This window comes from Phyllopteryx taeniolatus, chromosome 11 (genome assembly GCF_024500385.1).
Source record: "Phyllopteryx taeniolatus isolate TA_2022b chromosome 11, UOR_Ptae_1.2, whole genome shotgun sequence".
In the NCBI taxonomy this organism is placed as follows: Eukaryota; Metazoa; Chordata; class Actinopteri; order Syngnathiformes; family Syngnathidae; genus Phyllopteryx; species Phyllopteryx taeniolatus.
This window is the reverse complement of record NC_084512.1, coordinates 23,541,027-23,556,234: the sequence shown is the minus strand read 5'-3', so window position 1 is coordinate 23,556,234 and position 15,208 is coordinate 23,541,027. Positions and strand designations below refer to the sequence as shown.

At 44.2% G+C, this 15,208-nt stretch overlaps 1 protein-coding gene across 2 annotated transcripts in view; it reads right to left on the bottom strand.

Annotated features, from left to right (window-relative positions):
* Positions 1-142: 142 nt before the first annotated feature.
* tet1 (tet methylcytosine dioxygenase 1) overlaps positions 143-15,208 on the bottom strand; it is a 39,555-nt gene continuing 24,489 nt past the window's right edge. For both annotated transcript variants that reach the window (XM_061790582.1, XM_061790583.1), the window contains exons 3-12: positions 11,026-13,087; positions 10,392-10,482; positions 8,577-8,670; positions 8,209-8,417; positions 7,144-7,294; positions 6,807-6,896; positions 6,278-6,415; positions 5,924-6,100; positions 5,411-5,558; positions 143-3,882 (exon numbers count right to left, since the gene is read on the bottom strand). In XM_061790582.1, coding sequence (XP_061646566.1) covers positions 3,014-3,882; positions 5,411-5,558; positions 5,924-6,100; positions 6,278-6,415; positions 6,807-6,896; positions 7,144-7,294; positions 8,209-8,417; positions 8,577-8,670; positions 10,392-10,482; positions 11,026-13,087 — 4,029 coding nt within the window. In that variant the 3' untranslated portion in view covers positions 143-3,013. The remainder of the gene's footprint in view (positions 3,883-5,410; positions 5,559-5,923; positions 6,101-6,277; positions 6,416-6,806; positions 6,897-7,143; positions 7,295-8,208; positions 8,418-8,576; positions 8,671-10,391; positions 10,483-11,025; positions 13,088-15,208) is intronic.

Below are 15,208 nucleotides of genomic sequence, written 5' to 3'. Positions count from 1 at the left end.
TGGTACTTTCGTCAAGCATTGCATTGTGTTGTGGGAACAAACATTAAGCCTTTAGTTTGCTCTAAAACATGCAAACCTTGCAAAATGGGAGGAGAGCCAGAAAAGCCCATAAATGTGACAAATCATAAACAGAATATTAGGATCGAGTCCAAAATATAAATATGACTTTATTTCACAATCCCAAAAGAGATCAGACATCCATAAAAGAAATGCAAAATTTAGTCTCTTCTCAAGTCTAAAATGGATATATATATATTTTTTTTTAGCCACGTACAGTAATTCAGTTGCAAAATAAGGAAGAGCATCCATTGTCTACACACAGTAAAAAACAATATAGTTCACATACATATTTACACAATATTTTGACTATTTTAAAACGTTTTTTTTTTTCCAAGTTTTTAAATGCTGGTGATAGCATATGGTTGGTTTTAAAAAAAACACTTTCTATGTCGTTTTGTAATTTGTACTGATACAATAAATCCAAGTGTTGTTTTTTGTGGAGCTTCCTGTACTTCAATTGATTCCAAACATACTTACAATCATTTCATTGTGTATTTGTTGTTCCAAATCAAAACTACTTTTGTATAGACTCCAATACAGTTTTTTTCTTTTTTTTTTCTTTAAAAAGAGCACCATCCGTATTGAGTATAAAACCATGTTTAGTCAGTGAACTAACTTGTCCTATTAGCACCAAGGGGAAGTTACTAGTCACCAACAATGTGACATTTGTGCAGATATTTCTTTCAAGAGTCCTTAAAATGATGTTTTGGATTTTAAAATAAAATAAAATCACCCTATTTAGACTCATTCAGATGCTGTGAAGGAAGTATGATAAGAGTCTAAAACTGCTTAAACATTCACTGCCATTGACGGCTTTAGAAGGCAAATATCCATGTTAACTAGGAAGGCTGGCAGTGAATGTTAAATGAATGATGGTGTCATGACTGGAGTGTTTTTTTTTTTCTTCAACGAAAGCTGAAATGAGGGCTACACACACCAATAATTGGGCCAAATTTGAGCATTTTCCCAGTCAAACGTTTAAAAAAATTTAAATGGTGGTAATTGTGTGCACCCTTTTTAGTTGGACTTTTTTTTTGTATGCAAGTAAAGTACAAACTGGCAATATGATGTCATATATAACAAAAAGAGGTTTTAACAAGCACCAATACAATGTACAGCGAGTCAGAAAAAGTTCCAAAATCCTATGATCCCAACGCTGATAATTCCATTTCCAGAAGGTGAACATACATAAAAGTGTCACTCATGATAAGCACTTCATTGTTGTCGTAAATCATAATTGCTCAGAATGGTGTGGTTTTTTTTCTTCCAAAAAATGCAAGAATACTGTAAAATAAAACGGTAATATATATATATATATATATATATATATATATATATATATATATATATATATATATAGCCCTATCTGTACATACATTATTAGGCCTAACGTTTGGGACTATATTTCAAGTGAGGCTTGAGGGAAAATGGAAAAAAAAGTGCTTCATAGCAACCTTCCAGAAAACAAATAATTTCTTTCGTTCACAACAGAAACCAAGGGAGCAGATGTGTAAAGCCGTGATGCTACATGAGATAATATGTAGTAAAATATATGCATGATATAGTGTGTAATGCATGGGGGAATTCTAATTTGGATGTTATCGTAGAAGTCTTGCAGTAAACAGGCTTAACACCAGAAATTAAATAGAAACGATCAGAAATAAATAATTACGTTTTTTGTTCTTTATCGTGTGTGTATACATATATGCTATATATTGTATGTATAAAACCAGTTTAAAAAAAAAAAGAAATCTTAAAAACATCTTTTAAATGCTTGAAAGCACCATCTCTTTAACAAACATAAAACTCACAGTTCAAAAAAAGCCCCCAAATACTTTGATCTTCCTTGCCGAGGAAGACGAAGGAGCACCAAGCAAGCCATTTGCGTATTTATTCGATATCCTAGAATGACTGTGTCTTACGAGCAACGATTGTTCTCCTACTAGTGCCTTGGTTGTTCTGCTAGTGCATTGAATTGTTTTACTTGTGAGGACAAAGAAGGTACTAGTACATGGACCTTTTGCTGGATATCTAGGATATTGAATAAACGCTAGAGCTTTTTTCCATAGTAGTAGCACACTGTTGTCAATTAGTGCACAGTTTTGCCTCTCTAGTAACACATCGGTGTCCTGCTAGTATGCCAAAGTTGTCCTACTAGTGTGTACTAATGTGTGCATCTTGATATCGAATAAATGCTCAAACATGTTTTTTGATAACCTTGACACCCAATTTAAAGGCATGTGTACTAGCGCATCCTTTGTCCTCACTAGTAGGACAACTTTAGCATACTAGTAGGATGACTACAAGTTACCAAAACTGTGCACTAGTTGACAACTGTGAGCTATGAGTAATACTAGTGACATTATAGAATTCCATTAACATCGAACGTTTCACTAGTAGTACTAGTAGTGCACAGATGTCAATTGGTGCACACTTTTGTCTAACTTATAAAATCACCAGAATCAGAAAAAGACCCATCACCTAAAAATCAACCATTTTCACTTGTGTCAAGCAAAAGTTTACCAAATAAGTCGAGAAATTTGTCATTGTAATAAGAACAAAAAAAACCAATTATTTTTCTACTTACATCAAGTAAAGATTAGCGTGCAAAAATGAACATTTTCTACAAATCAGTTACTTTTTAGGTGATGAATCTTGGTTTGGACTAAAATAAGGCAAATATTCTTCGTCGGATTTTGAGTTCTTGCAGTGTAATGTACGGTTTTGCCTCGCTGGTAACATGTAGTTGCCTTAGAATGTAGAGTGTACTAGTACGCGGACCATAAACGTAATATCAAGGATACTGAATAAATACTCAAACAGCCTTCCAAAGACAGGGATCATAAACGCATGATTAAAACCAGGTAGAAAGAAAACAAGAGAAGCAGTCTCAAGTTGATTGAGGTAAGGCATAAATAAGCACAGTGTGTGTTTGTGTGTGTGTGTGTGTTGACTAAGTCCAGCTGTTGTAAGGACCCGTCACCTGTGTGAGGGCGTAAGGGGACACGGTGATGACCCCGTCCCTCGGTAGCGTCCACGTTTGCCGCGTGGGCACGTCCCTGGCCTTCCACGCGTCCTTCCCGTTCAGCCCCGCTCCGTCCTCCATCTCCCCTCCGTCCCCTCTCCCGCCCTCCTCCATCCTCAATCTCTCCTCCTCCTCCTCCTCCTCTTCCTCCCTCTCCCGCTCCCTCTTGGCCATCTTGGCGTCCCACATGGCCATCCCGTGGCCCGGCTCGTTGAGGGACTTGTGCTGGTAGAAGACCAGGGAGATGCGCGTGGGGTGCCGGCGGTCGGGTTTGAGGATGGGCGTGGTGGCGTGCAGCTCGCGCCGCGCGCACTCGATGAGGATGGAGCCGTGCGAGGGCGCCACCGCCACGCCGCCGATGTCGTGGTCCAGGAAGTTGTGCTCGCTGTCCGACCACACCTCCTCCTGCTTGACTTCCTCCTCGAAGCCGTGGAGTCCGTTCAGCCTGCTGTAGAGGCCCTCAGAGGTAGGTCGAGGGGAGAAGGAGGAGGACGGAGGGGCGCTGCCGCTGGCCGAGGGTCTGCGCGGGGGAGAGTGCGCCTCGCCGGGCTCAGATTTAAAGGTACAGGGGTAGCCGCCGGGGTAAGCGCTCAGCGCCTCGTCGGCGGTCTGATACACCGGGACCGAGCGGTTGGGGCCGAACAGAACACCGGGCGGGTGGCGGTGGCGGTGGCGGTCGGGGGACACGAGGTCCCTCTGTTGCTGGTAGTTGCTGGAGCTTTGAGCGTAAGTGCCGGCCTGGCACCGATCCACACTGGCGGGGCGAGGCAATATTTTGTTGTAAAGGGCATGTTGCTCTGTTTTGAAAGCAGAAAAAAACAGGTGGATTTAAACACTGAGCGTTTCATCATTCGCTGATACCTTGACTTACGAGTGCACCAACTTATGAGTTGTCAGACTTACGTGCTGCTGTTATGTGGATGATTTTTTTTTTTTGTTGCCAAAATCGACACTAAAAAGGCATTGGAGAATTCTTATTTGAAATCATGGAGCACTTGTTTTTGTAAAACTTTAGCGTCCGGTTGGTTTGACTTGGTTCAACTACCTCCTCGTCTCTCTCTCTCTCTCTCTCTGTGTCACCTCCTGTCTCTCCTTGTTCTGTCGCTGCTCCTTCTTGTTTGTATTTCTTTCTTTCAGTCCTTTTTCTACTGTGGCTGAACCCTGGCAGATCCTCTCATGACTGACTAGGCCTGCCTCACTGTAATCAGGAATTGCCTGCAGGCCAGGAGGATAAAGTTAACATTTTAAATATTGTCAGCAAAGGAACATCATGCATTTAAAAAACAAAAAAGACAAAGCTATTCATCTCCAAACTGAAAAGGCTTTTAGTTGACATCTTGCGTATTTGAGGTAAGAAAGAGCAAATGCTGTTTGTTATGGTCAGATTAGTTTTCGTGATCGTGAGAAAAGGTGACGCAGTTCAAGGAGTTCAATAGCAAAGTCAACGTCGCTCACGGCGCATTTCTTACTTGTATGTTTGTAACTAAATGATTGTTTTACCATCAAAAGCCCTTTCTTAGTTTTTTTGTTTTTAGAGCTCGAGGTGTCACAAGAGCAAAAATGTTACCTTCAAAGGGACTGTTCAGCTGGATCTGTTTGTTTTCACAAAAAGCATGTTTTCTCTGCTTCTCAAAAACCGCTGTAACCCATCTATTACAGCTGACGACTAAAGAGCAGCAAAAGCCGGAAACATTTTTTTTGTTTTCTGGTGGGAGAAGAGTCTCCAATTTATTTTGGTAGGTTGGGCGCTTCTATTGTCACAGAACACAATATTCTGTGGGTCTCGACTAAAAAAATCTGTCAAAATGTCACGTGGTGACCTGTGCTTTGGAAATGGCTGGCAGCGAAAGAGCTAATATCGGCAGTTCTGCGCCTCATCAGGGGGGTGTCAATTACCGATGGGCTTTTGCAGGGGATTTCTGTTTTTTTTTGTTTACACTTGTATGACAGTTAAGAATGCTAATGCATGAAGTGAAGCAATTTCCCCCCTCTCCACTTCCCTATATGCTAGGCTAATCAAAATGGGCGAGTAATTTAACTTTAGTTGAGTTGTATTAGTCTTCTTATACGGCGGTTAACATCTTTATTCACTTGCATGCCAGTTAGGAGAGGTAAATATATTCAAATATTTAAAAAAGTGCTATGTGATGGCTCCAATGAGATTTGTTGTCATCATTCCTAGAATGCTGGAATTATCGTTGCTATCATTTCCTACGGGAAACCGAGTTTGACCAGCGTCCCTTGAATGCATCGCTTTCAATCTTAGAGCTTCCGGTGTGTACGTATTGAAAGCCAAATGAAACGTGAGGAAAGACTTGGACTTACCACCTTTGGTGGGGGATTCCCGCTTTACTTTAGTAGGAGTAAGAGGGCTCAAGCCGAGCTTCTTCTCCAGCTTCTCAGCTTGAGCTTTCAAACGAGCTTCTTGCCTTATCTTCCGGGCTGATTTCACCGGCTCAGCTAGCAGACGCACCTGACCAGAAACAGAGAGGAATGAGCTTCCGATTCACATTCCTATTGGTGCCATCGCAACGCATCACAATACTTATACCATACAGTATATCCATTTATTTTCTATCGCACTTGTCCCAAGGGTCACGGGTGAGCTGGACTTGGGCAATGAACCTAACGTGCATGCTTTTGAAATGTGGGAGGACGCCGGAGGACCTGGCGGAAACCCAGGCAAAAAAACGGGAGAACGTGCAAACTCCACACAAACCGAAGTTCAAACGCAGAACCTCCAAACTGTGAGGCAGACATGCTAACCACGAGGTCAACACGCTGCCCTTGTTCAATATAGTGTATGGTAAATTATGACAGAAATCAACATCTGCTCACCTCTCTGGGGAAGGACGACAGAACCTGCAGGGCACCGGATTGGATCTTGGCCCACTGTCCTTCGACCCGACCAAACTCATCCCTGTCGGAGATCTTGTAGAGTGGAAGAACGTGGAGCTGCTCATCTTCCGGTATATTCCGAACCGCGCGGTTATCTTCCTTTGTTAAAGTGCAAACCTGAAAGAAAGAAAGAAAGAAAGAAAGAACATGAAGAAGAAACCCAGTGTCGCCAAACAAAACAATGAGCTTTGAAAGTGTTTGATGATCAATCAAATCTTTGTTTTTTTGTTCAGTTTCACGGACCGGGACCTGGCGGTTGGCGATTGGCGACTGCTGCTGTAGCAACTGGCTTACCACAGTGCTGCCGTTATTCATGTTGTGGTTGTCCTTGTGAGCGTGCGCGCAGAAGTCCACGCAAGCCGTGACTCCCGAGAACGGACGCCCCTCCCTCCAGCCTAGCCGGCAGGAGTCGCCTTTCTCCTCCTGCTCCACCTACAGAAGAGAGGCGGGAACATTTGATTTGTGGTGATGTTCAAAGAGGACGAGCAGTGGGATGAACATCATTTACAAATGAATGCAAATCCCAAACCGAACCTTTTCACAATATTTGTAAACAATAAGCACCAGGTTTTTGTCAGCAAATGACAGAGGATAGGTGAATTCACAACGATATTGGGAAAGACATATGTAGGATTGTTCGTGTTCCTGTGTTCGTGCAGCTGTCCCTTGCTCCAAGACACATTTCTCCTTAGGGAGGAAACTAAAAAGAGAAACCTTGAACCTGCAATGTGCAAATGAAATGAACGTATATGTAAATCCTGACAGCTGATGAAGAGCAAATACGGAGAAAAAGCTTTTCATAAAAGTGATTCATGTTTCCTACCTGGTTCTGGAAGGCTTCAGGAGCGAGGCACTTGTACAGTGGTGCAAGGTCAGTGGCAAGACTCTGGAGGTTTTTCTCGATCTTCTCCTCCTTTAAATGTCATTAAAGATGAGATTATTAACACCTTAAAGGAAATATTTGTTCATGTAAAAAGTTCAACAACCACTGCGTTGCAATTTACAATGTCAAAAAGTACATAAGCGTGAATACTTTTTGTATTCAAACCAATCTTTCAGTGCGTTTGTTGGTTTCAATTGTTTTGAGTAATTATGTCATAAAAGCGATGATCGTGATGATTTTTGTCATGATAATCGTGACCTGACAACAATGCCCTCACCTGCTCCCGGTAGTCACCAAGCAGGCGGAACTTGCGTGGCACTTTGCTACGGGCAAACTTGCAGCCATTGAAGTACATACTCCACGAACAGCCAAAGGAGAAGGATGCTCCGCAGGTATCCGGGTCCAAACCCTGACAGGCACAGGTACGACTGCGGAGGGAAAAGAAAGAGGTGAGCCGGGCAGAAAGAGTTGACTCGAAGGACCGGAGTTATGCTACGTTCCTGGCGGCCTCGGCGATCACGTTTCAGGCCACGTGAGACCACGCGAAGGGATGCGATGGGCAGACATCAAAACATTTGCCACGGCAGTCACAGTGCGGATGAGAAAACTAGTCGGCCGTAGAAAAAGGGGCTGAATGCAACAAAACATGACAGCGCATAATAGAGCGGAACAAAACTTGGAAAGGGTCTGTAGCGGGACAGGAAGCGTGTGTCGTTCAAGTTTTTTTTCACGTCGTACCGCGTAGACATAATGGGATGTACATGAGATAACGCTGGAGGGGGGGCAGAATGCAAATGTAACAGGCCGTGATTTTGCTGCGGATGCCCGGCGAGATTTTGAAAGTGTCAAAAAACCGAGTCGGCCGTAGTAAAACGGTGCGAACGTGACAGCGCGGAAGAGCGTGTAATAAAACTTGGAAGCGGTCCGTAGTGGGACGGGACGCTTATGTATTCTCAGCAGTCTTTCAATTTGTCGAGTGTTTTGTGCCGTTTTTGCTACAATGGGTCTGACATGGTGCGCACGGTCTGGGAAGGGGTATAAAGCCTGACCCGGCAGAAGCGCTTCATTCCAGACTGCCGTGGCCACAAAAGTGCTCCAAAGCCTTAACAGAACGTGAAAAACATGACGGGCCTTATCAGAAACGTGACAGGCCGGGAGGGAACGTACGGGCCCCCCCGTGGTAGACCATCAGCCCCTTCCCCATCAGAGATACCGTGATAGACTCCTAGAAAGCTTAACAAGACTTGAATACGGATTTATAATTGGGCAAAATGCTACAGCGCACTGCGTTTCGGGCTACTGCGGCCGCCAGAAGCGCAGTGTGAGTAACAGAAGCGCTCACTCTTCGTTGAGGGCGCAGCGTCGGCTGGTGGGCGAGCCGTATTTGAAGAGGGTCTCCGTGAGCTCCTGGTAGAGGTGGTCCGCCACCGCCCGCGGGATTCCCTCCCAGGCCAGGATGAGGATGACCAGTACGGCCGTGTCACAGCGGTGCCCCGGCCTCCGCCGCACTAAACACAGCAGCTTCTCCTCCTCGCTGCCACGCCGGACCACCTGTCACGCGGTTGTACACACACAACACTCATTATTATTTCACTATGGGGCGGCATGGCTCAGTTGGTAGAGTGCCCGTCTCCCAACCACGAAGGTTGCGGGTTCGATACTGAGCCCCCTAAATATGCAACTTTTTCTTTACACATGGTTGTCACGTACCCATTTAGCGATCGGACACCCCTGGGAGCTCTTTCCTTCTTTTCCAGTGTAGACAACAACTTCCAACCGCACTGCATTTCCCTTGGCGCCGTATCTGCGACACACACATTTCCATATGAGACAGTGACATTTCATTAGGTACACCTATTGCACACGTGCCAAACTCGAGGCCCGCGTCCCAGATCCGGCCCGCCACGTCGTTTTATGTGGCCCGTGATCGCTAGCCACAAAGCTAGTCATAAAACGATGATAACCAATAATAATCACGTGGTGTGGTTGACTATTATGGAAAAAAAATACAAAATTGCTGGACCTTGTTTGATACTTTGACCATTTGTCATTTTAATACAAATAAAGCGTCTAAATGCCAATATGTGTGTTTGGGAGTTATGAGTTTGTCAGGAGTTCATAGAATTGAAAAAAAAGGATCATTTCACTCAACATCTACAGCGGTGCCTTGAATATACAAGTGACCCGACTTCATGGATTTTGGAGATGTGAGCTGTTGGTTGGCCGATTTTGTATTTTGTATTTTTTGCTTTGACTTGCTTGCAAAAATTTGAGACACAAGCTCTGCATGGTGCCAGTGTAGTCAACTCTACTCCAAAATAAGCAACAGTTTGGCAGAAAGGGAACAATTCTTCAAAAAAGAGGCTTCAAGGCTTGTATGTTGCTTCTCCCAGTTGAAGTTTACCGTCAAATTAAGTACACAACAAAGAGAATGACATGTTGTGTATTTAAAACAACCACAAAGCTTAGTTCGGAGAAAACTGAGAAGTTCTCTTCATTTTCTTCCGGAGCTCTTTATCACGTAGGTACGGTACAAGAAATGTAACTGCCGCACATTCTAGCCACATGCTTCTGTAAACAAATTAAGTGCAGCTCAGCTTCTGGGCTGATGTGGTTTCGTATAACTATGACGTGGGGTTTGACACCCCCTGACCTAATGCATGCTGCTGCTATACACAGTCTCTCATGTCTGTTACATCACAGTTTTCCTGTCATGTGTGTGTGTCATGTGGTGCATGTGTGTGTGGCAGGTGCACATGCTGAGCGAGCTTCCTTTTAATAGCAGGCTCATCGGCCGTGACCTCGCCGCATTCCACCAAGCCCGTGCTTGACACACTCAGCATGTTCCCTGGCAAACACGTCCACACGCATTCAGCTAAATAATACCAATTACCACAGTCATAGTAGTAGTAGTAGTAGTAGTAGTAGTCGTAATATATGGCAAGCCATTTGACCACTTATTCGCTATCCTTGATTTCCACCTGTTCCTTTCTTTGTCCTCACTGGTAAGACAATTCAGCACACTCGCTGAATATTTAATACATATTGCCATAAAGGAATTTGAGCATTTATTCGATATCCGACGAGTATATCATTATCCGACTACTGAGCTGAATTATGAATGAAAACCTAGCGCACTGCGAATAAATCCTCAAACGCCTAATATGGCAAGACGTTTGATCATTTAAAGTATTTGATTTCCTTGAAATCCAGCTTAAGATCCGTCCACTAGTATGGCAAAACCGTGCACTAGTCAAAAACTGCGGATGTCAGCTAGTTGACAGGTTTGCATCACTAGTACCAAGTAGTCCGACTAGTATGCCAAAGTTGTCCTACTAGTGTGCGGAAATGTCATAGGCCTACAGTAGCAGAACATCATTTTTTTTTTACTAGTGTGACATTTGTTCTACTCGTGCTGAATTGTCTTACTAGTGAGGACAAAGAGTATGCTAGTACTTGGACCTTAAGCTGGATATCAACGACATGGAATAAATACTCTAGTATGAGCGATTGGAGGTAGTCTACCTGTTCTCCATCAATTGCCTCACTGCGGCAACACTGGGTCCTGCTCCAAGGTGAGTGTAGTAAGGACCTTCTTCCTTTTCAATGATCTGGTCTGCGGGGGGGGGGGGGAAAGAATCCGTTATAAAACTTTTCTTGACGGTAGACGGTTTCTTGATGGTATTATTTAAACTGTATGACTAGCGGTGGTAAGTGAGCGTTGAGAATTGTATTGTATTGTCGTTTGTGACAAAAGCCTATATAAATGTAATGGAATAGATTGCCCATTAGTTAATTAAATGCAATACAATGCAGTCAAATATATACAGTAATATTATATAATTAGAAATTGAATTTATTTCAGGACCAATTCATATATTCCATGAGCTCTTTAATTATGAAATGCCATTTAATAGCATTTTCATTGATTGAATAGAATATGAATGATTTCATTTCATCCATATCATCCATCCATTGTCCGTAGCACTTCTCCATCCTCACTCATGGAATTTGTATTCGGGTCCATTTCTCCGGTCTCACTGATTTCATGAAGGCACAGCAGCGCATTGAAAAGTGCCATTAAAAGTTCCCATGAAATGTACCTTGAAATAAGTGAAGCAGAAACAAAAGGCTCAACTCTCCGGTAGCATCAACTTACCCACACATTGACAACGAGGAAGATCAGACAGCTTTTTGGAGGGCGTGTTGAGCAGGTTCTTTGTCGGGGTGTCCAGAAAAGCCATGGGCGACTCCAGGAAGCTGGTAACACTGTGTTTGGATGGCGTCGACCCCGCCGAGTGGCCCGCGTCTCCGTCAGCAGACGTAGACAAGACAGTGACGGGCCCCGACCTCTCCAGCTTGTAGTAGCTCCGCTGGCTTGGAGGCGGGGACTGGCGAGCACCCGCAAGGCCGTTGGCCAGACCAGGGAAGGTGGCGTGGCCGAGGTGAGCCACCCCGGGATCAGCACCGTGCCGCAGCCCTTCGCAGGGCTGCGCTACCTGAGTTAATAAACACCTTTCCTGCCCTGGTCCTGCAGCAGGATTGTGTTGGTGGAGTGGATTGTGCAGATAAGACAATAGCTGGTTCTCATGGCCGAGGCTCTGGTTGGTCCTGTAGTGGTGAGTCTGCGTACTGTGATGGATCAGTTGCCTTGCTTCCTCTTGAGCTTCAGCCAGGTATCGCTTCAGGTCAATCTGAGCCTGGGGAAGAAACAGGTTCCTCCTATGGGGGAGACCTAATTTGCCAGACAGGGGGGGTTTCTTTCCTCTGCTTCGATGGGATGCATTTCCATTGCGTTTTGAAAGCGGGGTCCTGCGGTTGAATCCCTCCTGTGGTTCCTCATTTATCTTCTTCTTCCTGGGCTTTGAAGGAGTCGTTTTAGTTTTCTTTACAGGGGTCTTTTTCTGACTGGGGGATAACTGTGAGTGGTAGTTGTATTTGATGGCTGACACTGGGGTCCCCTTCATGCGGTTTCCCTCGGACAGCTGGTTCTGTCGCGACTGGATGATGAAGGCCAAGTCCGCCAACTGGGCGGCCACCTCCTCTTCGTCTCGGTTCCTCATCATTTTCGGTCTCTCCCGGTCTTCCCAAAAGTTACGCTCGTATTCTGACTTGATGACACGAGAGCCGAAGCTTTGGTACGTCCTACTGCAGGGTGCCCCGTCAGCGTCTCCTGAGAGGTCAGCCGGCCTCGTGTCCTGGCAACGTTGTATGACGTTGCCCTGTCTGGCCACAGGCGGGTGAATCACTGACGTCTGGTGAACTGGTGAGCTGATGACTGAGACTTTGTTGTAGCGGATTGCTGCTGTGGGTTTGGCTTCTTGTGTTGAGGTTGCAGAAACGGGGGGTTCACACTTTCGTTCGGCTTTAATAAACACTGGGGTGCGTTGAGGTATAGCTGCCAGTTGAGTTAAGGCCTCAATGGCGATAGCCTGGTCAAAACTAAGATTCCTCTTCTCTGCCAAAGACTGCACGCTTGGTAACAGGTCATTTGAAGGCGGTTCGCTTTTGATAGTCTGGGGAGTCCTCGGTAGGCTACCCGGAGTGCGACACTCGTCCTTCCTTAAATCCTCGGACTCTTTCTTGATTAAGTGCAGATCTGTTGGTTCCGTTTTGATGCACCGAAGAGCAGAAGGACGTGAGCTGAAGAGTTTCTCCTCCAGCCCTCGCCTCTCTGTGACGGAGAGACACACCACAGCTGCCAAAGTGGACAGAGGGTCTTCGCAGACATCGTCTTCGTCGCCCAAATGTGCGGTGATCACCTCTTCGTTCTCCTCCAGTTTGATCCGCTTCAGTGGGACCGACGTGTCATGCGGAGGAGTCTTGGGTCTGTTGTTAGAGGGGATGCTGGCTGTTCGGTTCCTTTGAGGCTCGGAGGCCATCGTAGCCCTGTGATATGCAGACTTTAGGTCAGCGTGACACCCGGCGGTCACATTAGCACCGATAGGTTTAGTCGGGTTTTCGGAGGAACCGTTGTGGAAATTCACAGAAGCGCGTACATGTTGGTGAAGTGCAATGTTGCTCAGCTGCAGCCCGAGCTCTCGCTGAATAAGTGCCGGCCGTCCGCCGAGGTCCAGGTTGTGGCGAAGCGAGCTGGTGACGGGGGGAGTTTTTGTATACTGTATGTGGCCTTCCTCCTCCTCGTCCTCCTCTGCCGCCATGTGGGTGCCATCCATCTGTGCCTCCCCTTTGCCATTGAACGAACCACTTTCTGGAACCACCTGTGACAGAGGGAGAAAATAAGAAAGTGGTGACTCAGTGTGGTGTGGTGGTATGCGTGACTCAGAAGCAGTCCACAACACATCACACCTCCTCTCAGCATGTCATCTGCCACCTCCACCATCAAGACGATGGAAAATATTGTGACAAATGAGCAATACAACCACGAGGCAACCAAACACTCATGTTCAAGGCTTCAGTGGGGGCTCAAGTGCAGAGTACTGCCAGACAAAGAGTCATGACTCAATGTTTCGAGTGGAGTGAGGTTCAAGATTGCATCACTAGTAGTAGTGGGTCAGTGGGGGCATGTGCAGCGAGCACGAGGGTGTGTTTGCACAGTTTGTAGATGCAAGCCAGGGTAATTCACACTTACTAGCACACGTGAATATTCAAATCCACGGCACACCCGTAGGACTACATGACAGAAGCTCACAAATACTTGGTTACTGTGCTTCAGCAGATTTTTCAGGTATCCATCCTTTTTTTTTTCCCGACAACTTTTCACTTGAGAGCGGAGGAGCATGAACCAGGTCCAGGGAACCATTAACAATGAAGTCAACAAATTCGGAAAAGCAAGACACTTTTTTTTTATTTTTTTTTTTTTTGTCATGGTGTCGGCTCGGCTATAAGAATAATTTGTGAGTAAGAGTAAGATATATTTTTTTCGGTTGTTATCATTAGCTAATTTTGTATTTTTTCTTACTCAGTTTACAATGTTAGCAAAGCTATTCATAAACGTTTTGACAGCATGAACGTCGCGCAAACGCTAGCTAAGCTCTTGGTTTAAAAAAACAACCACATGCGACGTGTAATGTGATTTTTTCCCCCCCCTTCTCATTACTAGCACTACTTAAGTTAATAAAAGAGAGAAACCATTTTGGGACCAGTTTTATTTTCGTTGTGGCAAGTTATCAGCACGAGTATTATATATATACAGTGACAATAAAAATGTATTATTTATACTCAGTACTTCAGTACATTTCAGTCTGTACTTTCTTTATTAACTTTTTTTTAACCTTTACTTAAATAAATGAGTTGAATCAGTACTGTACTTATTTACACGAGTACTGTACCATAAAGTCGTAGTACTTGATCATCAACGTGTACACAGTTATGATGCATGGTGTTATTACCGTATTTTAACATATAGTGCCCGGGGCTATTTATCCATTTATCTATTATTTATCTATTATTTATCTGTTTGAAGTAAGAGAGGATTGTTAGTGTAAGGAAGGAGCGACACACACCTCTGCCAGTTGATATGTTGACACAGAATAGTTACCGTGTAACAATGGATTCTTGGTTCCTGTATACGCACGTGCATTTCAATATCATAGAACATAAAACTTCATTTATTTCAGTAGTTCAATTCAAAGAGTCAAACTCATATTGCATAGACTCAGTACACACGGAGAGAAATATTTCATCCTTTAAATTTTTTATCATTTGGATAATTATAGCTTAGGGCTAACAAAAACCGAAAAGCCATCATCTCAAGAAATGAGAACATTAAAATTAAAAATGACATCATGTGCCGTCATTTTGCAGCTCAAAAAAAAAAATGATTTCAAGGTTTGTTTCACTGTGTAATGGGGGGACGCAGCTTGAGGTCTCATAAAGCAGCGTGGTTACTTTTGCTTTTGTCTTTACATGGAAGATACGCCTCTTAAACTCTATCAGCGTCTAACAGACTCATCAAGACTAATCATCAGAATCACCAGACCAATGAGTCAACTGACCAGACATGTACAGTTGCTGTACAGTATTTCGGGCACAAGCGTGGGGTGAAAGGGCACTCCTTTGCCGTAACTATTATTATTCTTAGTTCAAATGAATCCCCTCATTGAGCGCTTTTCCACATTTAAAAACAAAACAAAATATCCCTACAACAAAATTTGCAGGGATATGTATGATATGATCCCCGAAACCCAATCACAACTGAAAAAAAAAAAAAAAAAAAAGATCTCATCGGTTAATCGACGTCGACTTGAATATCATCACCTTAGCGTCGACTACAAAAAAAAAAATCGTTCAACCCCAAATTCTTAAGGTGATCAACAACTGTATTTATTCCTCACAGTTGCATTTAGCCTGGCTTGAACGATGAACCCAAAACTGACTCT